This window comes from Lithobates pipiens, unplaced genomic scaffold (assembly GCF_037356315.1).
Source record: "Lithobates pipiens isolate NorthernLeopardFrog02 unplaced genomic scaffold, aLitPip1_a1.2 Scaffold_18, whole genome shotgun sequence".
Lineage (NCBI taxonomy): Eukaryota > Metazoa > Chordata > Amphibia > Anura > Ranidae > Lithobates > Lithobates pipiens.
In genome coordinates, this window is record NW_027507758.1 from 293,671,088 (window position 1) to 293,694,050 (window position 22,963).

General features: G+C 44.4%; 1 protein-coding gene across 3 annotated transcripts in view; it reads right to left on the reverse strand.

The window, feature by feature from the left end:
* The window catches only part of FIG4 (FIG4 phosphoinositide 5-phosphatase), a 407,091-nt gene that overhangs the window by 363,539 nt on the left and 20,589 nt on the right, over positions 1-22,963 (reverse strand). For all 3 annotated transcript variants that reach the window (XM_077487135.1, XM_077487137.1, XM_077487138.1), the window contains one exon: positions 13,933-14,041. In XM_077487135.1, coding sequence (XP_077343261.1) covers positions 13,933-13,995 — 63 coding nt within the window. In that variant the 5' untranslated portion in view covers positions 13,996-14,041. Of the gene's footprint in view, positions 1-13,932; positions 14,042-22,963 lie in introns of those variants that run through there.

The window sequence follows — 22,963 nt, forward strand, 5'->3', positions numbered from 1 at the left end:
ATACACCGGCATATACGGTATCTTTGTTTTTATGAGACTGTGTTTAAGGTCTTAAATAGGTCTTAAATATGTCTGCCCCTAAATAGGTCTGTAAAGGATCTTCAGATCCCTGTGGTTGCAATGTAAAAAGCCAAAGAATCCCCTCCTAGGTTTTAATGGGTCTGTCCCATAGTATTGTTGCTTCATCATTATATATAAAAATACTGTGGGGGGAAATTTATCAAAACTGGAGCAGCTGTGCATGGAAACCAATCAGTTTCTAAGTGTCTGAAACAGGAAAATGACTTGCTAAAGCAGGCCATACATGGTCGAATTTGAACAAATTTTCTTTTCAAAATCAGAAAGTTTCTTCTTTCAAATTTTTCAAAACTCGGCCGACCAAGCCTTCAATTTCAACTCATGTTGCTACAGAAAATAATTTTCGTGGCCGGGAATCCTCTTTTCTCTCCGTCTTTTCTTTCACATGCGTATTTTTTTTCTTATTTCATTTCTCGCACGATTCTCCCATCATTGCTTAGAAAATCATTGGTTTTTCAAAAAATTTCCAACACGTCTGATTCCTCAAATTTGATTGCTGCACGAAAATCGGCTGTTGCTGCAGCCCACTAATGGTGCGAAATCCAAAAATTCTTAGATACCATTTTCAAAAGAAAATTCTTTCGAAATTCGAACCGTGTATGGCCGACATAAGAATAATATTGGGAGTCAGGTTGAATTTTGTCAACTGTCATAATTGAGATGATCCACATTAAATAAATATTAATGATTATTATTGTTAATAATGATTAATTCAATAATGATTAAATATTTTCACTGTTTGAATGCAGTCAAACACAGATCAGATTGCGCTGGTTGCGCATCACTGTGTTACAAGTAACTGTTTGCACATTCCAGGAAATTACCAAAGGAAAGGAGTCATATTTGATGGCTAGAACATATCCTACAATCCTTTTTTTGTCAGTGCAAACAAGGTTTAGGTTAAAAAAAAATTAAAGTATAATTAAAAGGCAAAACATTTGCTTTAGGTTTGGATAGAGTGTCTGTTGGGGAGATTCATCCTCTCTATTTGTCTTGTTTACCATTATCATTGAAACTGAAAGTAAAAGAAAATACCAAATTTCAGGTTGTCCCCAGAGACATAATAGAAGGGAAATCCTCCAATGGTTCTGGTAGCCTGGGGGACTCCAGGGGATTCCCTTAATTTTCAGAGATTTCCTCTCATTTCCTGTTTTGGCTATGGGACGGGATGTGAAGGTAAATCTCCCCAATGGGGCACATATGGCAAAACAAAAAAAGAATGTAAAAAAAAAACAAACAAGGGTTATAACCTTTGCCTATAGTTCCACTTTAAATTGTAAGGAAATAAAATACTTTTGTGGTCTAAATCCTTTAGAAGGAACGTAGAAAAGACAATAAAACAGTTTAGAGAAAGAATAAGCCTCAGGAAAGATATAGCAGTATAAATTGCATTTTGCAGAATGTAGACCTTTCATTTTACAGTTATGTAGAAGTTGAGTAGGGATTGATATAAATGTACAGGTAAAACCTAAGGAGCTGGTCATAGCATAGAACACAGGCATATTCATAGACAACTGGGTTACATGCTCCTGCCTTCAAGTGATTGTCAGGACCCCCATATAACCCCTTCCACGCCTGACAATCCTCAGTTTTTAGTAAGCAATAGAGGATTACAGACAAGATAGGAGGGCCTTGTGTCCCGTACGTATGTAAAGTAATGGAAATCAAGTACTGAACTTCAAGTCAAAAACCCCTTTTTCTTTATCATGTAGTACTGGATATTCATAGATAACTGGGATGTCCAAAAGCAACACAATAAGGGGTGGTAAATAGAGCAAACAAATGTCAAGGACCCAGAGATGCAGCTGTTATAAGGGGCATGCAGGACTGCTTGGCCACTGCCCTGGACCTGTAGGGCACCCATGCACTGTACAAAGTACCAAGATGAGTGCCAAAAGCAGGGTCCCATTCCGAAGCCATGTTGCAGGTCAGTTCAGCTTCTTCTACTGTGGGGTCTGGGCACAGTCTCCGCTGCATACCCAGGGCACCGATCCAGGAGCTGTGCAAGTAGAATGTATTACTGTTGGGCAGTCAGGGAAAAAAAACTTAAATCCAGCAAGCTTCCTCACTAGAGGGGAAACATCCATCACCCAATGACACTACCACAAAATGATGATTGCTGAGATTACGAGGGGTTATAAGGGGGTCCTGGCAGCTCTGTTACCCAGTGTCCAATCACCTGAATGTAGGAGCATATAACAATGTCATCTATAAATATTCCTGTATCTTCAAATAAATATATATATATATATATATATATATATATATATATATATATATATATATATATATATATATATTTTCTAACTATAGAACTATTCTCCACCACATTGAAAGGATGATGAAACCTTGCGGATCTGTTCATTCTTTGCACAACATCCAGTAAATTAGGCATGGGCAAATTTATGTAGCATCCAGCAAGAATCATTTGAATTTCCACATTTTTCACATTGGTCATCTGGCTCACAGAATTTGCAAACAGGAAAAGTTGTTTAAAAAAATAAATAAAAAAATAAATAAAAAAATAAGCACAATTTTTGTAAAGAATATAAGAAGTTGAGGCCAGGTTCATGCAACACGAATTTTACAATAAATAAATGCACTTGACAAGGAACACGAGCACCAAATTAGGTCAATCTTTTTCAGGAACTAGTGCTTGAAATAGTTTAATTTAAAAGATTAAGTGTTATTGCTTTGTATCACGGAAGCTTTCAACTTTGCAATAATGGCACTTGCACGTGTAATGCAAAAGTCTGATCTATCAGTTCATTAAAGTGGACCTTCAGTCATTTTTTTAATCTTTCCATCTATTACATTTTCTACCCTTGTTGTCTTAACTTTGGATAGTAAAACATTTTTTTTTTCTGCCACTAAATACCTTATACAGCCCACTTCCTGTTTCTCGTCTGGTAAAAAGCCTAGGCTTATGACATCATGCACAGCTCTCTCTCACTCTTGTGAGTTTGCCAGGAAGGGAGAGGGGATGAGTCATATGAGGGTTAATGAGAGCTGCAGAGCTGGAGAAGGTGTACCTCTGTGTGTTTGTGTAAATCCAGGAAGTGAACAGGCAGCAGCTTCAGCTGCCCACCGTTAAAATGGTCGCAGCAAGACTCCGTGGAGGGAGATTTCAGCAGCATATTTGGCAAGTACAGAATCACAACGTATATAAAATAATATGCAAAGTGGTTGGAGGGAGGCTTCAGAATGGCAAAGATGTTTTTATTATAAATGATGTGAACAGACTGTGGTTCCTCTTTGAATCAAAAAGTTTACCAAGACTCCATCACATGACTTTATAGGCACCAATTGTAAAAATAACATAACATGCAGTTCCTCTTTAACATTTCATACATTTATAAATTGTGCTAAAAGTGCTGGAAAAAAAGTTGATTTAAAGGACGTATAAAAGCTGTGTATTTATTAAGTTAACAGAAGGGTGACCACTTGAGACATAAATCAAAAGAAAAAGTCACCTTACATGACCACAAGATACAATGTAACAAGTACAATAAACTGCTTTTGTAATTGGTAACTTTGTAGAAGCCTTTACTGTGGCTTGTTCAATAAACATACAAAGTTACCATATTATTTCCACAGTACTAAAGAGGTTCTTTGAAAAAAGCAATTGATATATTAACTCATCTTACGTCAGAGCCGTGCTCAGACTTCACGAAGCTCATGGCTCTCCATGGAAGCTGAAGATGAATTCTAGGTAACAAGTAATCAGTGAGTTCTTAGTAATTCACAGAAGTCAGCATCTATTATCCTCCATATATGTTGTGGGCGGGTTCGCTTTCTAAAACCAATGCGGTACAACTTCTTTTTCTTGATTGTCATCACTCACAAATAAAATTTGTGAAATGGGTGTGTTTGGGAATAACTCTCCTGCACCAAAATCAAGTAAGCAAATGGGATTTCTGGATTAGCAAATTGCCAACACAGAGTCAAGCTTATTGCTTTAGTCTCCCCAAGACCAAACTACCCCCTACAAATGCTTTTGCTTTGAGTGTCCCACCCAACACCTACACATAGTGACACTATTCCGTATAGACATTATGCACAGTCCCATCCAAAAGTTGTACAGGGGCAAAAATTATCTCTCTCTCTCTGCAGTCCATGTCTCTCTTAATACAAGAAAGGATTTAGCTTTCTTTGAAAACTGCAGTTTGGAATTGTATGCTATTAAGCTTATGATCTACCAGAACACCCAGATCCTTCTCCACCACTGACTCCCCCAGCTGTTCTCCTCCTAGTATTTATGATGCGTGCATGATTCTAGCCCCCAAGTGCATAACTTTACATTTATCAATATTAAAGTGTTTGTTGGGGGCGTGGCTGGAATGACGGTGTGTGAATGTGAGTGAGGGTGGGATGAGGACACCTGAGCTCTCTCCCCGTCCCGCCCTTGGTCTCCCCTGACCAAGCGATGGATATTGATTGAGTGACCTGCCTTCTTGTGGCTGACGCTGCCGCCTTGACTCCTCGCCTCGTGGACTCTGGGGCGGTCGCGGCGTGTACAGCCTGTACTTCCGAAGCTAGCCGAGAATATCCGAACGAGCTCCCGCTGGCGGCTCGGATTATCGCGAGATCTCAATCGCGGCCCCGAAGGCAGCTCGAGGATGGATCGGAGGAGGACTGGACGCCAGTACGAGCAGACGAAGTTTACTTGCCGAGCGGGGCTGCTGCTGCTAATGGCTGGATAAGTGACAAAGCCAATGCAAGCTCCGCAGCAGGATTCGGTGTGAGAGGTGAACCCAGCTCAAATCCTCGACAGCGTTGGAGGGGATTAGTGAAACGCCGGCTCAACAGTGTAACCTGAGGCATCAGCCCAGGTGTACGGTAACCCAGGGGGAGGAGGTGGAGGGGGGGGATTAAGTCCATCAACATTAACATTGCTAAAAGTTTAAAATTCGGACAATGACTCTGTATCCCTTGATCTGGTGAATACCCTCTTTTCTTCTACCCCCCCCCCCCCCCCCCGGGCTGATTTATAGGTGTTTCCAGTTAAAGCTATCTTACTGTATTGCCTGGGTTGCCGCTCTGAATATACTGAAGAAGCTATTGTTGCTGCATGACCAGGTCTATTGCTAAACATTATATATTATTAGCCTTTTGAACCAGCGATTCTATTGTCACTACACCGGCATTACTATGCTTAGCAAAAGAGCTACAGAAGATGTACCATATGGGGAGGGGAACCATAAAACTAGGGCAGCCAAGGAAAAATTAAATCAAGCCTCTACGGCGGCAAAACTTGAGCGATTTGCCCATGCAACATCCCCCGGCAGGAAAGGCCATCACCAATTAGCAGGGCAAACAAAATCGCAGGGACCGCCTGGCGACAGGAGAAGTATTGGCCATTTGGTTTCAAATCCTGCTACTCCAGCCTCAGGAAGCAACATGCATAACTTACCCCCTGCTGAGAACAAGGCCCCCCATAGCGTGGCGGACCTTCCGATATCCCCGGCAAGGGGGTCCGGTGAACCCACGTTGCGAGAGATATTGCAGGCAGTTAATGAATGCAAGAATTCCATCTTAGGCCTTGATGACCAACTCAGTAATATTAAAAACGAATTACACTCTATGAGTCAATTGTTGAGCAATACTGTCTGTAGAACGGCTGCACTCGAAGGAAGACTAAGTACAGTGGAGGATGAGCTCTCTCCTTTGCAACAAAAAATAATAGGACTTGAGAAACAGATTACTATACAGGCATCGAAAATAGACGATATGGACAACAGTAATCGCAGGAATAATGTGCGTTTAATTGGTCTGCCAGAGGGTAGTGAGGGCCCCAACCCTATCATCTTTTTGGAAAATTGGTTTAAGGAGTTATTGGAAGATACCCCTTTTTCACCACTTTTTTCTATTGAAAGGGCCCACAGAGTTCCCTCCAGATCTCGGCTAGTAGAAGATCGCTGCAGACCATTAATATTGAAATTTGTTAACTATAACGATCGAATGATTTTGATGCGAAGAATTCGTGAACTAGGAGACATTTTCTACAAAGGGACTAGAGTATCATTCTATCCGGATTTCTCTCTGAACCTGCAGAAACAGAGAGCCGAGTTTATCCCTATCAAACGCTCTTTGCAAAAATATAAGTTAACCTATGCTCTGCTGTATCCTGCTCGACTCCGAGTGTCTGCCCAGGGCTCAATTTTGTTCTTTAATTCTCCAACAGAGGCCGCAAATTGGCTAGAGGAGCAGAAAGGGTCTTTGTTAAGCTAATTGACAGTGTTTTTCCACTAAGGGTGGTGTGGGGGGGGCCCCCCTTTTCTTTTTTTTTTTTTCTTTTTTTTTTGTAAATTTGTATTCACAAATAATACTAATTTGATTGACAACCCACGCGATGTTATATATGTGCACTTATCATGAGATAGGGAGAGGGGGCGTTGGGGAGTATAGGGTGCCATAGTAATGACATATATGCTCCCTTTTTGAATTTATAAATAGTCGCAAGCCAATTGATAATGTCTTCTATGTTAGTCACGCGCACTTACTATGGGATGGGGGAGATGGGGGATTACGGAAGGACACAATAATGGTATATATGTTTTCTTTTTTTTCTTTCTTTTCCATCCCCCTCTTAGGTTGTAATATATGTGTGAGGAGGGGGTCAAATAGTTAGGAGATGGTTAAAATAGTTAGGATAGGTAGGAACTACAAGAGAATTTATTGTATGATTTAAATGTATGACCGTTAAGGGAGGGATGGTGGGAGTCTGATGGATAGAGGCCCCTCATCTCCTGGCCCTTACCCCTCCCACCCTCCCCCCTTTCTTTTTTTTTTTTTTTATGTATATTGGAAATCACAAATAATTGTAACTTGACCGATAAGGTATGTTATGGTGGATACGATCACTTATTATGAGATGGGGTGATGGGGAGAGGGGGATTATAGTATGGCACAATAATTATATATATTGGCCTTTTGCTTTCCCTGTTGGGTTCTTTTACTCTCCCCTCCTTGTAAACGAGGGGGGATTAATTGATGCCACAGCAAGGCATGACACTTAGACACTGTTACTGGATCTGGGGAGGCGGGGTAAATGGGAGGGTGGGGGTAGAGGGAGCTTGGGTATCTTTTGGATGAGTTTTGGAGTATGTGGGCCACAATAGAGACCCCTAGGGGTTGCTCAAATGGGCAGGAGGGATGGGGGGAACTTCGGGCACACACTGCGGGTATGGGGGGAGTGGGGGAGTATGGGGGGGGAGGGGTGGGGGGGCCCGAAGGAGGACGGGTCTCCCTCCCCCCTCTCCCCCTGCCCCCAGCCAACTTAGCAGTTACCAATGACCATGAGTAGAGTAAGTATTATTTCATGGAACATGAGGGGATTGGGAGATCTAAAGAAGAGAGCAGCGGTCATGTTGGAAACAGAGAGGGGAGGCCCCGGCTTACTCTTTCTGCAAGAGACGCACCTAACCCCTAGTACAGCTCCACAGCTAAATAATCGGAAATTCCAGGCATATTACCACTCCTTCCATACATCATACTCAAGAGGAGTGAGTGTCTTAGTTAGGAGGGGCACGGATTTCCTATGTAAGGAGTCCTCTATTGACGAGGAGGGGAGATTCGTTTTTCTATATGGACTGATGAGAGGGCAATATTATATTCTAGCCAACATCTATATACCCCCTCCCTTTAAGTTGGAGGTTATGTATAAACTGCTGGCGTTCTGCTTGGACAAGCCGGGAGTTCCGTGGATAGTATTAGGTGACTTTAACGAAACACTAGAAGGGAGCCTGGATAGATTTCCTAAACCTGATGGGGTTAGAGCAGGGCGACTGCAGGGATTTTTATCCGAAATAGGACTGAGTGACCTATGGCGAATGCGACACCCTCAGGAGAGACAGTATTCTTGTTTTTCTAGGACCTATTATACGTTATCAAGAATTGATATGGTTTTTGGTAATAAAGAGGCAGGAGAGGTGGTACAGGATATAGAATACGGGGCAAGGGGGATTTCAGATCATTCCCCCCTGTCCATTATTGTGACTTTGGGAGCTAGAACAGGCTTAGGGGAGTGAAGGATAAACCCTGGTTGGTTGGAGTTAATGGACAGATCCAGCCCCTCTCTGGACAAGATAAGGGAATTTCTCCAAATAAACAAGGGCACAGCTCCACCCGGAATAGTCTGGGACTCCCTAAAAGCCTATATTAGAGGCATATTAATTCAACAAATTGCAATAATTAAAAGGAAAGCCCGAGAACAGGAGTCAGCAATAAGAAATATTGTTACTCTGGCGGAGAGCGCATATATAGAAGCTCCATCACCCGAAAGCCAGAAGGCATGGCTGGATAGCCAACAAGTTTATAAAATGGCTCTTTTAAAAAAGGCAGAGAACAGGCGAACATTTCAACGTCAGCGCTATTTTGGCGAAGGGGAGAGGGTGGGTCGAGCCCTCTCCCTTTTGGTCCAAACTAACAGTTCTCCTACAACAGTTCAGGTGATTAAGTCGCCAAATGGCGATCTTGTTTCTAGTCCCCCTGCGATCATGAGAGTACTCCATGATTACTATAACAACTTATATAAATCAGTATCGCGGGGTCAGGGTAGCCTTGTCACTGACTTCTTACTTCAAGCAGCAATTCCAACACTACCAGAACAGGACAAATTGAGTCTTGATTCACCACTTACGTTGGAGGAGCTAAAAAATGCAGTAGCTGCAATGCCCAACTATAAATCCCCAGGCCCAGACGGGTTGCCAGCAAAAATATACAAGCGCTATGGCGAAGTGCTACTGCCGGAACTCTTGGAGACATTGAACCATGCACTAGAGGTGGGTGAACTTCCCGCCTCGATGCTGGAAGCTAATATAATTTTAATACTCAAGGAGGGGAAGGATCAACAGGAAGTCTCATCATATCGGCCAATATCCCTGCTGTGTTCGGACATTAAAATTCTACCTAAGGCCCTAGCAACCCGTTTAAATAAATATATTCATAAACTAATACATCCAGACCAGTCGGGTTTTATTCCGGGTAGGACAACCAGCACCAATATCAGAAGAGTTTTCCTTAATATTCAAACACCCAGGGACAATGACGGGCCGGGAGCTATTCTGGCCTTAGACGCGACCAAGGCTTTCGACAGCCTGGAATGGGGCTACTTGTGGGGAGTGTTGGAGAGGTTTGGCTTTGGCCCTCAATTTATCCAATGGATAAAATTACTCTATAATAGGCCCAGGGCAAAAATCAAGATGGGAACTGAATTTTCTGAGGCTTTCCAGCTGGAGAGAGGAACAAGACAGGGGTGTCCACTGTCTCCCCTCTTGTTTGTATTAGCCATGGAGCCCCTGGCTGTCCTGGCAAGATCATGCCCGGACATCCAGGGATTCCGGCGCGGAGCAGGGGAAGATAAAATCGCCCTGTTCGCGGATGATGTCCTGTTCTTTATTGGGGACATGGATTCAACCCTGAACAGGGTAGTGCAGATGATGGGGGAGTTTGGTCAACAATCTGGTCTTGTAATTAACTGGAGCAAATCAGCTCTCCTGCCACTGACTAGACCTGGGGATCAACGGGCGTCGCCGGCGATTACAGGCCTAGAGACAGTGCCCAGACTGAAGTACCTGGGCATCTGGATCTCTGGGGAAGTGAATCAGTATGTTAATGAGAACTTAGCACCACTATTAACGAAATTGAAGCAGAAACTCAATAGGTGGTGTGGTCTTCCTCTCTCCGTGGCGGGACGCTGCAATCTAATAAAAATGATCTGGCAGCCACAAATATTATATATCCTACATAATTCCCCAATCTGGATTAACCAGAAATGGTTCCAAAGAATGGATTCTCTTATCCGAGACTTAATCTGGAAAAAGGGGCATGCCCGGATTGGGCTGCAGACGATGCAGCTTCCCGTAGCGGAGGGAGGATTGGCCATACCCCATCTGAGAGCATATTTTTTAGCTGCCCAACTTCAGCATTTAGAAGGGGCAGGGCTCCAAGAGGGAGGGTCCCCGAACTAATGTACTAATGAGGAAGGTATGGCATAATGCAAAGCAAAGTATGGGATATGTGGGAGTAACTATCTACACGCCCCTATGGTACAACCGATACCTATGTGAACTAAACAATATAGATAGATCTCTAGAATGGGACAGGCAGGGAATTAATAGGTTGGTGCAACTATATGAAGGGAATGTAATGAAATCCTTTGAAGCCCTTAGACAGGAATTTGATGTCTCTAATAAGACGTTTTACAAATATCTACAGCTGAGACATGGTATTCAAGCTCAATACGGGTCATTAGAGATTGAACGGACCGAAATTCCCCTACTCCAGGGACTCATGGATCGCAGGCAAGTAAAAGGTCAGATCTCCAGATTATACACAAAGATCAGGGGAAGGATCCTGAAGGGAGAGGGCCCGGATAAGAGTAGGAGGGGGTGGATAGGAGATGTGGGCCCGATAACTCAGGAACAATGGGATAAGACTCTTGAACAGGGGAGATTGGTTTCTATATCTCCATCGCAGCGAGTGTCACATTTGTTCCTTATATATAGGGTATATTATACCCCCTATAAGCTGTGGAAAATGGGCAGGAAATCTAGTGACAGTTGTCCCAGATGTGGGGCATCGGGGGACCTTTTTCATATGGTATGGAAATGCCCAAAATTGTATGGGTACTGGTTAGAAACAGTACTTAGAATAAATAGGATTTTTTAGACCCTACTGAAACCAGAGGCCAGGATTTGTTTATTGGGGATTTTTGAGGAGGATAGAATCTCTCCTCTAATCAAGCTGTCTGTCCTGAGATGTTTGTACCAGGCCAGACGGCTGATAGCTATAAATTGGCAAGCCAAAAATCCCCCGGTAATCGAACAATGGGTTAATGCAATCAACTCTACCATTTGGTGTGAGAGAGCAATGTTTATAAAACAAAACAACTTAAAAAAATTTGGGGCAATATGGAACCCGTGGCTGATCGGTATGGGCTACCCCCTAGGGGAGTCTACAGAGGGGGCGGCCTAGCATTTGCCTGGTTGGCTGGCGGCAACGGATCTCTCTCTCTGGTTTCCCCTTTTCTTTCCTTCCATATCAATTGGTGTCCATCACCTTCCAACCAGCTGACCATTATTGGCAGGGCTGGTACCAACAGTGTGTGCTCGAATTGGGGGGGGTGGAGGGCGAACCCGTGGCGACGTGTGGGTCGGGTGCGCCCTCGCCATTGTATTATCTATGTATGAAATGAAGATTTTTGTGAATTGTGGAAATTATTGCTATTTTGTATTGGGGAAAATATTTCTAATAAAGATGAATCAGTTATAAAAAAAAAAAAGTGTTTGTTGCCCCAACACATATTCCTGATACATGCCTACTGTACCATGTACTTGTATGATAAAGTTACCCATTCTCTTTGTATTGCTTCCTTTATGCAAAATAAATCCCTGGTGTTCCTGCTAGTCCCTTTGCTTTCCTAGTAAAAACTGAGCACACTAAGCAGGAGAGAAAGGCCTGGTCAGTTATCTAGCTATGCTGGGAACTCAGTGTACTCTCCTCCAACGATCAGACTTGCCCTGGCATGCACCCGCTGCTTAACAAACTTTAGGCGTGCCTGTACATGTGCTTTCTTGAGCAGGGGGACCTTGCGGGAGCTGCAGGATTTCAGTCCTTTATGGCGTAGTGTGTTACCAATTGTTTTCTTGGTGACTATGGTCTTAGCTGCCTTGAAATCATTGACAAGATTCTCCCGTGTAGTTCTTGGCTGATTCCTCACTGTTCTCATGATCAGTGAAACTCCACAAGGTGACATCATTGCATGCCCCAGACCAAAGGATATTGACAGTTATTTTGTGTTTCTTCCATTTGTGAATAAATTGCACCAACTGTTGTCTCCCTCTCACCAAGCTGCTTGGTGATGGTCTTGTAGACTATTCCAGCCTTGTGTAGGTCTACAATCTTGTCCATGACATCCTTGGACAGCTCTTTGGTTTTGGCCACAGTGGAGAAATTGGAATCTGATTGATTGCTTCTGTGGACAGATGTCTTTTATACAGGTAACAAGCTGAGATTGGGAGCACTCCCTTTAAGAGAGTGCTCCTAATCTCAGCTTATTACCTGTATAGAAGACACCTGTGAGCCAGAAACATTGCTGATTGATAAGGGATCAAATACTTATTTCACTCAATAGAATGCAAATCAATTTTTAACGCTTTTGAAATGTTTTTTTTTCTGGATTTTTGTTGTTGCTATTCTGTCTCTCACTGTTAAAAATAAGCCCACCATTAAAATTATAGACTGATCCTTTTTTTTGTCAGTGGGCAAACATATAAAATCAGCAGGAGATGAAATACTACTGTGAGGGAAAAAAAAAAAAAGTATGTAAACCTTCCTGCTCTATGCTTTTGAGTTTCAGACAACAGTCCTGCTTTAAGGTTACCATATATCAAAGTATGTGACATAAGAATTAAAGCATGATTTGATATATGGAGCATGACAACAATTCTGTATAGCTGTAGCATGTAAAAAAATAAAAATAAATAAACTACATGCAACAACCCATAAGCCATCTAGACAACATGGGCTGTTGCATGTATGTTTTATTTGTTTTTGTAAGTCTAAACCTATTACAGACTTTTACATACTACATATAAGAGTAAACAGATGCAAAAGTCAAAATGTTGCGGTATCACTTAACCCTTACGGAAATGCACACTTTTTTATTATTGGGCAGCGGGAAGGGGAGAAGCCACACCTTCAAAGATCCCAATCATTGGCTGTAAAAATTCATACCAAGCTCCTGGTAGCTGCTTTTGATGTCGCTGTCCCTGCCTCTCCACCTCGCCCAATCAGCGAATGCTTTGCATTCATTTAGAAAATGCAAAGCATTCTCTGAATGGCTCGTATGCTGAGCAGCTGACCTCTTATGTTCAGAATGCAGCAATTCAATCGCTCAGCACGGGACCTGGAAGCAATCAATTAAAGTGGTTGTAAACCCTCCTGAAAAAAAGAAAAAAAAAACACCCTGCAAGATAAAAGGCATAATGAGCTAGTATGCATAGCATACTAGCTTATTATGAATTACTAAGCCAAGAACAAAGTCCCCGCAGCCATCCTCGTCTCTGCCTCCGGTGGGCAACATCTATCCCGGAGGTTACTTCCGGGTATCGCGGCTCCGGCACTGTGATTGGCCGGAGCCGCGATGAAGTCACCCCCTCGCATGCATGGGAGCCACCGGGAACAGCACAGTATATTGGTTTAAGTAGGGCCACTGTAACTACAACATACATAAATGTATTCATAACTAGAATCCATCTTTAACCAACTACTACTAGCTATAGAAAAGTATGAATTTAAAAAAAAAAAAAAGTCCTAAAACCCTCAAAATGTAGGGAGCTTACATTGGGAAAACTTTCCTTTTCTCAAACACAGGAGTTTTAGGGCCGGTTCACACTGCGGCGCGAGGCGAGGCGACACGGCTCGCCTCGCCTCGCTCCCGCAAGTCGTCCCCATTGAGTACAATGGAACCGTTCTGAGAGGAGCGACTCGAGTCGCTCCGACTCAGAAAAAAGGTTCCTGTACTACTTCGGGGCGACTTCGGGGGCGACTTGCATTGACTTCTATGCAGAAGTCCTCTGCAAGTCGCCGCTGACCCCCCCTGCAAGTCGCGGCGAGGACGTCGGAGACGCCTCGCCGCGGCTCGCAGTGTGAACCGGCCCTTAGAGGTATCGATTTCAAGAATATCTTAGTTTTATATTTACAACAGTGTAAAATAGTTCCTAATTCACTCCGGTAACATTAAAAGTAGTAAGCTAAAACTTGTAACAGGCAATTGTAACACTTAAATAAATAAAAAAAGTAAACAATAAAGTCTAAAGCAGTAATAAAGCGCAGTATGTAGTTACTCACCGCTCTCGTCTCATAAAGTATCAGCTTTTGAATACCACTTATTAGAGGAGCAGCAGGTGGCATTGTGATGATTCTCTTGTTTAGCTCATAGATTGCAGAGGTCTTTTATCTAAAATAAAATAAAATAAATATATATATAGTAAGTATGCAGAAAACAAACCTAGAAAACTTTAAAAGTAGACGTAAAGGCCAAACTTCTTTTTATTATTTTGGACAGAGTAAAGGGGGTTGGTTAACCCTTCAATTTTTTTTTTTGCCATCTGTGTCCCATTGGGTATATAGAGTATCTCTTCACTTCATGTCCCATAGCCATTACAGTGTAGAGCTGCAACTAACGATTAATTTGTCTGTCGACTAATCTATCGATTATTTCTTCGATTAGTCAACGACTATCCGATTATTTTTTTTATTTTTTAATGAATCTAGTGTTTTTTTTTTTTTGATTAGCCAATTCATCCTTTGGATAACCTTGAGAGTATTGTATGGCAGAGTATTGCAGGGCAGAGTATTGGCGGGCATTGCATTGCAGGGCAGAGTATTAGCGGGCATTGCATTGCAGGGCAGGGCAGAGTATTGGCGGGCATTGCAGGGCAGGGCATTGCAGGGCAGGGCAGAGTATAGGCGGGCATTGCAGGGCAGGGCATTGCAGGGCAGAGTATTGCAGGGCATTGCAGGGCAGGGCATTGCAGGGCAGGGCATTGCAGGGCAGGGCATTGCAGGGCAGGGCAGGGCATTGCATGGCAGGGCATTGCAGGGCAGGGCATTGCAGGACAGAGTATTGCAGGGCATTGCAGGGCAGGGCATTGCAGGGCAGGGCATTGCAGGGCAGGGCAGGGCATTGCATGGCAGGGCATTGCAGGGCAGAGCATTGCAGGGCAGAGCATTGTAGGGCAGAGCATTGCAGGGCAGGGCAGGGCATTGCAGGGCAGAGTATTGCAGGGCAGAGTATTGCAGGGCAGGGCAGAGTATAGTATAGCATAGCATAGCATAGTATAGTATAGTATTGCAGGGCAGGGCAGAGTATAGTATAGTATTTTCAAACTTCTCAGTACACATTGTATAGATTACAAATATTTTTGGGCTGAAAAAAATTATTCAGCAGAGTCCCCATTACATCAGGATCCCCATCAGTGTTCCCACATACATTAAACTTAGCCTTTACATCAGGGTACAAATCAGAATGCTCCCTTACATCAGTGTTGCCATCAAAGTCCCATCTTACATCCAGATCCTCATCAAAGTCCCCCCTTACATCCGGGTCCTCATCAATGTCCCCACTTACATCCAGGTCCTCATCAAAGTCCCCCCTTACATCCGGGTCCTCATCAAAGTCCCCCCTTACATCCGGGTCCTCATCAAAGTCCCCCGTTACATCCGGGTCCTCATCAAAGTCCCCCGTTACATCCGGGTCCTCATCAAAGTCCCCCCTTAGATCCGGGTCCTCATCAATGTCCCCCCTTAGATCCGGGTCCTCATCAATGTCCCCCCTTACATCCGGGTCCTCATCAAAGTCCCCCCTTACATCCGGGTCCTCATCAAAGTCCCCCCTTACATCCGGGTCCTCATCAATGTCCCCACTTACATCCGGGTCCTCATCAAAGTCCCCCCTTACATCCGGGTCCTCATCAAAGTCCCCCCTTACATCCGGGTCCTCATCAAAGTCCCCCCTTACATCCGGGTCCTCATCAAAGTCCCCCCTTACATCCGGGTCCTCATCAAAGTCCCCCCTTACATCCGGGTCCTCATCAAAGTCCCCCCTTACATCCGGGTCCTCATCAAAGTCCCCCGTTACATCCGGGTCCTCATCAAAGTCCCCCGTTACATCCGGGTCCTCATCAAAGTCCCCCGTTACATCCGGGTCCTCATCAAAGTCCCCCCTTACATCCGGGTGCTCATCAATGTCCCCCCTTAGATCCGGGGTCCTCATCAAAGTCCCCCCTTACATCCGGGTCCTCATCAAAGTCCCCCCTTACATCCGGGTCCTCATCAAAGTCCCCCCTTACATCCGGGTCCTCATCAAAGTCCCCCCTTACATCCGGGTCCTCATCAAAGTCCCCCCTTACATCCGGGTCCTCATCAAAGTCCCCCCTTACATCCGGGTCCTCATCAAAGTCCCCCCTTACATCCGGGTCCTCATCAAAGTCCCCCCTTACATCCGGGTCCTCATCAAAGTCCCCCCTTACATCCGGGTCCTCATCAAAGTCCCCCCTTACATCCGGGTCCTCATCAAAGTCCCCCCTTACATCCGGTCCTCATCAAAGTCCCCCCCTTACATCAGGGTACTCATCAAAGTCCCCCCTTACATCCAGGTCCTCATCAAAGTTCCCCCTTATATCCGGGTCCTCATCAAACTCTCCCCCTTACATCCTAGTCTTCAAAGTCCCCCCTTACATCCGGGTCCTCATCAAAGTCCCCCCTTACATCCGGGTCCTCATCAAAGTCCCCCCTTACATCCGGGTCCTCATCAAAGTCCCCCCCTTACATCAGGGTACTCATCAAAGTCCCCCCCTTACATCAGGGTACTCATCAAAGTCCCCCCTTATATCCGGGTCCTCATCAAAGTCCCCCCCTTACATCCTAGTCTTCAAAGTCCCCCCTTACATCAGGGTCCTCATCAAAGTCCCCCTTATATCAGGGTACTCATTCAAGTCCCCCCTTACATCCGGGTCCCCATCTGAGTCTGTGACACCGTCTTGTAGATGGCTGGATTTGGCCCCTGGGCTGTAGTTTGGAGATCCCTGCTCTAAACTTTCACTAGTAAAAAAAATAATTCTAAAACTAAAATGTTTTGACAAAACATACACGTTGAGCAATTCCTTCATTCAGCTGCTAATATGTTCCGGAAGCAAGCATAAGCTGTCCCTTGACAACCATTTTTATGATGCGACTCTGCTTCATACAGTTTTATTGTCCCAAACTGTGAAATAACCAGTCACATAAAAAGTAAAGATGAAAGGATGACTAGCATGAAATACTAGATTTTTTTTTTTTTTTTAACTATACGAACACCATTATAGTTCTGGTTTGTAGTTACTATTATGCTTCGATTTTGGGAGGTTTTCACCTGGTGTTGCAAAAGCAGCATATACCGATCAGACAACCGGAGGAGCCAGCATTTTTTTTTTGTAATGTTACCAAGTATATGAAAAAAAAAAATCTTTATTCTTAGAAACTTGGCAATTCTAATTCAATGAATCTTTGCTAAATTTTAAAATATGTTATTATTTCCATTAGGGCTGCAACGATTAATCGATATTATCGATAATGAAAATCGTTGTCAACGATTTTCATTATCGATTAGTTGGTCCGCACCTTCCGCCTGTCTGTTCGTTGAAAAAAAACGAAATAAATCCTCTCGTCCTATGTCATCAGTCCTCAGCGGCGCTCTCTGTGACCAGGCACGCACTCGCCGCTGCACGTCCGCGGCGCACCTCTCCTCCTCGCTGATGTCACAGATCTCAGCCCCGCCCGCTGCTGCCTCGAGGGAACAGAGAGCTGCACACAGAGTGTGTAAAAAGGTAGCAGCTATCGGCTAAAAGTTGTAACACACCACACACACACACACACACACACACACACATTCAGTGCCCCATCATTTGCTTTCCTGGGAGGGGGGGGGGGGGGAATAGAGCCACATTGGTGCTTCTGCGGGGGGGGGGGGATTATAGTGCCCCATTGGTGTTTCTGGGGGGGGGGGGGAATGGTGCTCCATCATTGGTGTCCCTGGGAGGAGTAGCGCCTCCCGGGGACACCAATGATGGGGCACTATCCCCCCCGGCTGAAACACCAATGTGGCACTATTATTCCCCCCCCCCCCGGCTGAAACACCAATGTTGCTCTATTAACCCCCCCCCCCCCAGAAACACCAATGTGGGAGGAATAACGCCCCATCATTGGTGTCAGTGGGGGGAATAGTGGGGGGAATAGTGCCCCATCATTGGTGTCAGTGGGGGGGGGGGGGATAGTGCCCCATCATTGGTGTCAGTGGGGGGGGGGAATAGTGCCCCATTAAGGAGGCACTATTATTCCCCCCCGGCTGAAACACCAATGTGGCTCTATTATTCCCCCCCCCAGAAACACCAATGTGGGAGGAATAACGCCCCATCATTGGTGTCAGTGGGGGGGGGGGGAATAGTGCCCCATCATTGGTGTCAGTGGGGGGGGGAATAGTGCCCCATCATTGGTGTCAGTGGGGGGGGGAATAGTGCCCCATCATTGGTGTCAGTGGGGGGGGGAATAGTGCCCCATCATTGGTGTCAGTGGGGGGGGGAATGGTGCCCCGTCATTGGTGTCAGTGGGGGGGGGAATGGTGCCCCGTCATTGGTGTCAGTGGGGGGGGGAATAGTGCCCCATCATTGGTGTCAGTAAGGGGGGGATAGTGCCCCATCATTGGTGTCAGTGGGGGGAATAGTGCCCCATCATTGGTGTCAGTGGGGGGGGATTAGTGCCCCATCATTGGTGTCAGTGGGGGGGGGGGGGAATAGTGCCCCATCATTGGTGTCAGTGGGGGGGGGGGGGAATAGCGCCCCGTCATTGGTGTCAGTGGGAGGAATAGCGCCCTGTCACTGGTGTCAGTGGGAGGAATAGCGCCCCGTCATTGGTGTCAGTGGGAGGAATAGCGCCCCGTCATTGGTGTCAGTGGGAGGAATAGCGCCCCGTCATTGGTGTCAGTGGGAGGAATAGCGCCCCGTCATTGGTGTCAGTGGGAGGAATAGCGCCCCCATCATTGGTGTCAGTGGGAGGAATAGTGCCCCGTCATTGGTGTCCGTGGTAGGAATATAGCGCCCCATCCATGGTGTCCATGGTAGGAACAGCGCCCCGTCATTGGTGTCCATGGTAGGAATAGCGCCCCATCATTGGTGTCAGTGGGAGGAATAGTGCCCCGTCATTGGTGTCCGTGGGAGGAATATAGCGCCCCATCCATGGTGTCCATGGTAGGAACAGCGCCCCATCATTGGTGTCCATGGTAGGAATAGCGCCCCGTTATTGGTGTCAGTGGGAGGAATAGTGCCCCGTCATTGGTGTCCCTGGGGGGAATAGTGCCCCGTCATTGGTGTCCCTGGGGGGGAATAGCGCCCCATCATTGGTGTCCCAGTTTTTTCATTGTTACTTTTAAATAAACGAAAAAATTGAACATTACGTTTTTTTTATGATTTTATCCGATTAATCGAAAAAATAATCGGCCGATTAATCGATTATGAAAATAATCGTTAGTTGCAGCCCTAATTTCCATGTTTTAAGAAGTTGTCAACACTAGTATGGTTTCTGCTTCAATGTATTTGTAAAATGATATCTTTTAGGCCCCTTTCACACTGCTCTGTAGCAAAATCACTGTAAAAACACATATGCGTTTTTACAGTGATTTTGCTGTGTTACTGATGCGTTTCCTGTGCGTTTCTGGACCGCTTACACCTTTGAAAAATGGACATGCGACTCAAAAATGATGCACCAAAAACACAAATCGCAGGTGTGCTCTTACCGCAATTTTACCATGATTTTCATTCAATAGGAAGCTTTATACAGCCTTATGCTACATAACTAAGCTCCATTTCATGCTGAATAAATTTAATTATTAATGTATCTTAAATAGAGAACTATCTTTAGATCGATTTTTATGCAAAACTTACTCCAAATGGGTACACCCAATTACTGTGCAAATGGGCGTACCTGTATGTTCCTTTGAATCTGCTGCCGTGCCATTGTGTGCGCGCCGATGGCGGCACCCACGCGCCCGCCGGGAGCTCTGTGAGTAGGATCGCAGGGATACCCGCAATCGTCTCACAGAGAGGAAGAACGGGGAGATGCAGATTCAAACAAGTATCTCCCCATTCTGCCTAGTGACACTGTCATCAATCATAGCTCCCTGTGATCGGGAGATATGATCGGTGATGTGCAACATGTAGCCCTCCCCCCCACATTTAGAACACATCCCTAAGACACACTTAACCCCTACAGTGCCACCTAGTGTTAACCCCTTCACTGCCCGTCACATTTACACAGTAATCAATGCAATTTTAATCGCACTGATCGATGTATAAATTTGAATGGTCCCAAAATCCTGCCAAAGTTGTCCGACGTGTCCGCCATAATGTTGCAGTCACGATAAAAATCACTGATCGCCGCCATTACTAGTAAAAAAAAAATGTATTAATAAAAATGCCATAAAAACGATTCTCTATTTTGTAGATGCTTATTGCGATTTATTTTTACCAAAAATATGTAGAAGAGTACATATTGGCCTAAACTGAGGAAAAATAATTTTTTTATATATTTTTCGGGATATTTATTATAGCAAAAAATATTCCCTTTTTTCAAAATTGTCGCTCTATTTTTTTATAGTGCAAAAAATAAAAACCGCAGCAGTGATCAAATACCACCAAAAGAAAGCTCTATTTGTGGGGAAAAAAGGACGTCAATTTTGTTTGGGAGCCACGTCACACAACCGTGCAATTGTCAGTTAAAGCGACGCAGTGCCGAATCGCAAAGTGCTCTGGTCTTTGGGCAGCCAAATGGTTCGGGGGCTTAAGTGGTTAAAAAAAAAAAAAATTGATAAAAGTCACAAAAAATTATTTTAGATTTTTTTGATTTTTTAATTTTAACCACATGCCGACCGGGCCATAGCTGAAAGATGGCTGCAGCGCTTGTTCTGGGAAGGCGTCCATGGACGCCCTCCCAGAATCTTGCTCCCGCGCGCCCCCTGGGGCACGCACCCAGGAATATCCCACTCATGCCGTTTCTTCAGCAGCCATAACCAGAAATAATTCCAGTAAACATGTCGCTGGTCACAACGGTGTACGGGGACCACTGCAAAAGCTTCGATCTAAGGTACTTTATAATGCGCTAGTATGCAGGGCATACTAGCTCATTATGCCTGTGTCTTACAGGGTTTGTCGAATTTTTTTTTCGGGTTTACAACCACTTTAAATCCCACAATTCTAGTTTTTTTTACATGCAGATGGAAGTAAATCTTTCGCTGAACTTCTCTGTCAAGAATGTGACATTCAGGTCCATAGACAGGCCACACGTTTGCAATCGTGGCAAACTGCGTCTTGTGAAGCTTGTCACCCAAAAAAAGGTCAGGAGCTTCTTTTAGGTGACATGCTTCACGCAATGCGATTCATCACATGACAATCACGGCAGAACCGCACCACGTTTTTAGGGGCCATTCAACCGATTTGGCCTTCGCACATGGGCATTTTAAAAATCACTGGTAGAATTGCGGCTCTTCTGCCCATGAATTAAAACGCCCATGTGTGAATGCAGCCTGAGGGCTGGTTCACACCATGAATCGCACAGGAAGGCGCTGTGTGTTCCTGGGAGATTCACTTATAATCTGGGCGCAGTGCAATTTCACCTCACCAGACCGCACCAAATGCACTGCTTTTAAAAAACACACAGCGACTGGATTGCATGGCACTACTGTAGTATGCGATCCGCTGCAGGCAAACGCATTGCGTTTGCGCTGTTGTTAAGTGAACACTGACGCCCTCTGCAGAACGCAAATGCGGTCCGCGAAACATGCACAGACTGCAGGTTGCCTGCAACGCGTTCTGGTGTCAGCTGACCCTGAAAGTTCAGACCAGGTCAGGATTCTACATGGAGCCAAAAAACGTCTGTCGCTGTGCACTCCATGCCCTTACCATTTCTAGAAAGTCCGCTTTCTTTGAAACAGCGAGAGCATGACGGCACAGCCAGAGGGTGCAGTAAAAGTAAATGGTTCAATCTTCAATTACTACCACAGTACAGACACCTAGAGTGAAAACAGTGAGGAGTCGGACCCATCCATCAGTCCACATAATTGTTTCTCCCCTTTTTGGTCCTGAGCACTGTGCCTGTAACATCGCTAAAGTCAAATCTAGCCCTGCCACCTGGGTTATCAAAGCCTTCTAGAAAAAGTGTCCTAGGAGGGTGAAAAGTGCTGTTCTCCACTAACAGATATATCCATAGAATTATTCCAATACCAAGAGCTGCGTGCAATGCGTTTCACTCCTGACCTCTGCAGATAAAGGAAAGAATTGCATTGCAAAGCAGACTGTGGGTAATAATGTATATCGGAATAAGATAGGCGCCGCTCACTTGTCATGTTTAACGTGATTTCAGGTTATAAGCCTGATTTATATGAGGTGTTTATTACCAGGCAGTAATTATTAGCACACGCCAGTGCCCAGGATGAATCACCGGGAAGGATTTTGTGAATGGCATACATCACCCAAGGCCTTTTCTTATCCATGTAGGACATATTTAAATCTGTTATACACACATGACGACTGGACAACTGTCACGTCAGCAGATGCAGACAGTTCAACTTTGTTAATATATTAAACATAATAACATTATTAAAATGGCTCAGCTTTATAAATTACTATAGCTCTACTGCAGGCACAATCTGTTTAGGATCACAAAAGGCGGATGGAATGATATAGAAAATACAATTTTATAGAGTCCCTGCATGAAAGTAAAGACAAACTATAACAAACTATAACTAAAAAAAGCATAACAAAGTATAACTAAAAAGCAATGTTTTTTTTTGTTTTGGATAGAGTAGGGAGGGATTTGAATACATATAGTTACATAGTGCAGTTAAAAATAGTCAGTTTAAAAAAAAAAAAAAAAAAAAAGAAGAAGGAGGACACAAGTCCGTCTAGTTCAACCAATAAAAAAAATAAAAATAAAAATACAATCCAGAGGAAGGCAAAAAACCCAGAAAAGCACGTTCGAAAAAATTCCTTCCTGATCCCCCAAGAGGCAATCAGATATTCCCTGGATCAACTTGTCCTATAAATCTCAGTACCCAGTTATATTTAGGAAAGCATTTAGAACCTTTTTTTAACTATTTGTGGACCGCCCGCCATCATTATACGGCAGCTGTTTAACGTGGAATACTTTTGTTATGGTATTTTTATTTTTTTAGGGTTTGGTTTTGATATCATTTTAAAACAGCGGGCAGTCCGCTTCCAGATAAAAGTGGTCTCTGCGGCGGATTCGCCGCAACAGATATATCCATAGAATTATTCCAATACCAAGAGCTGCG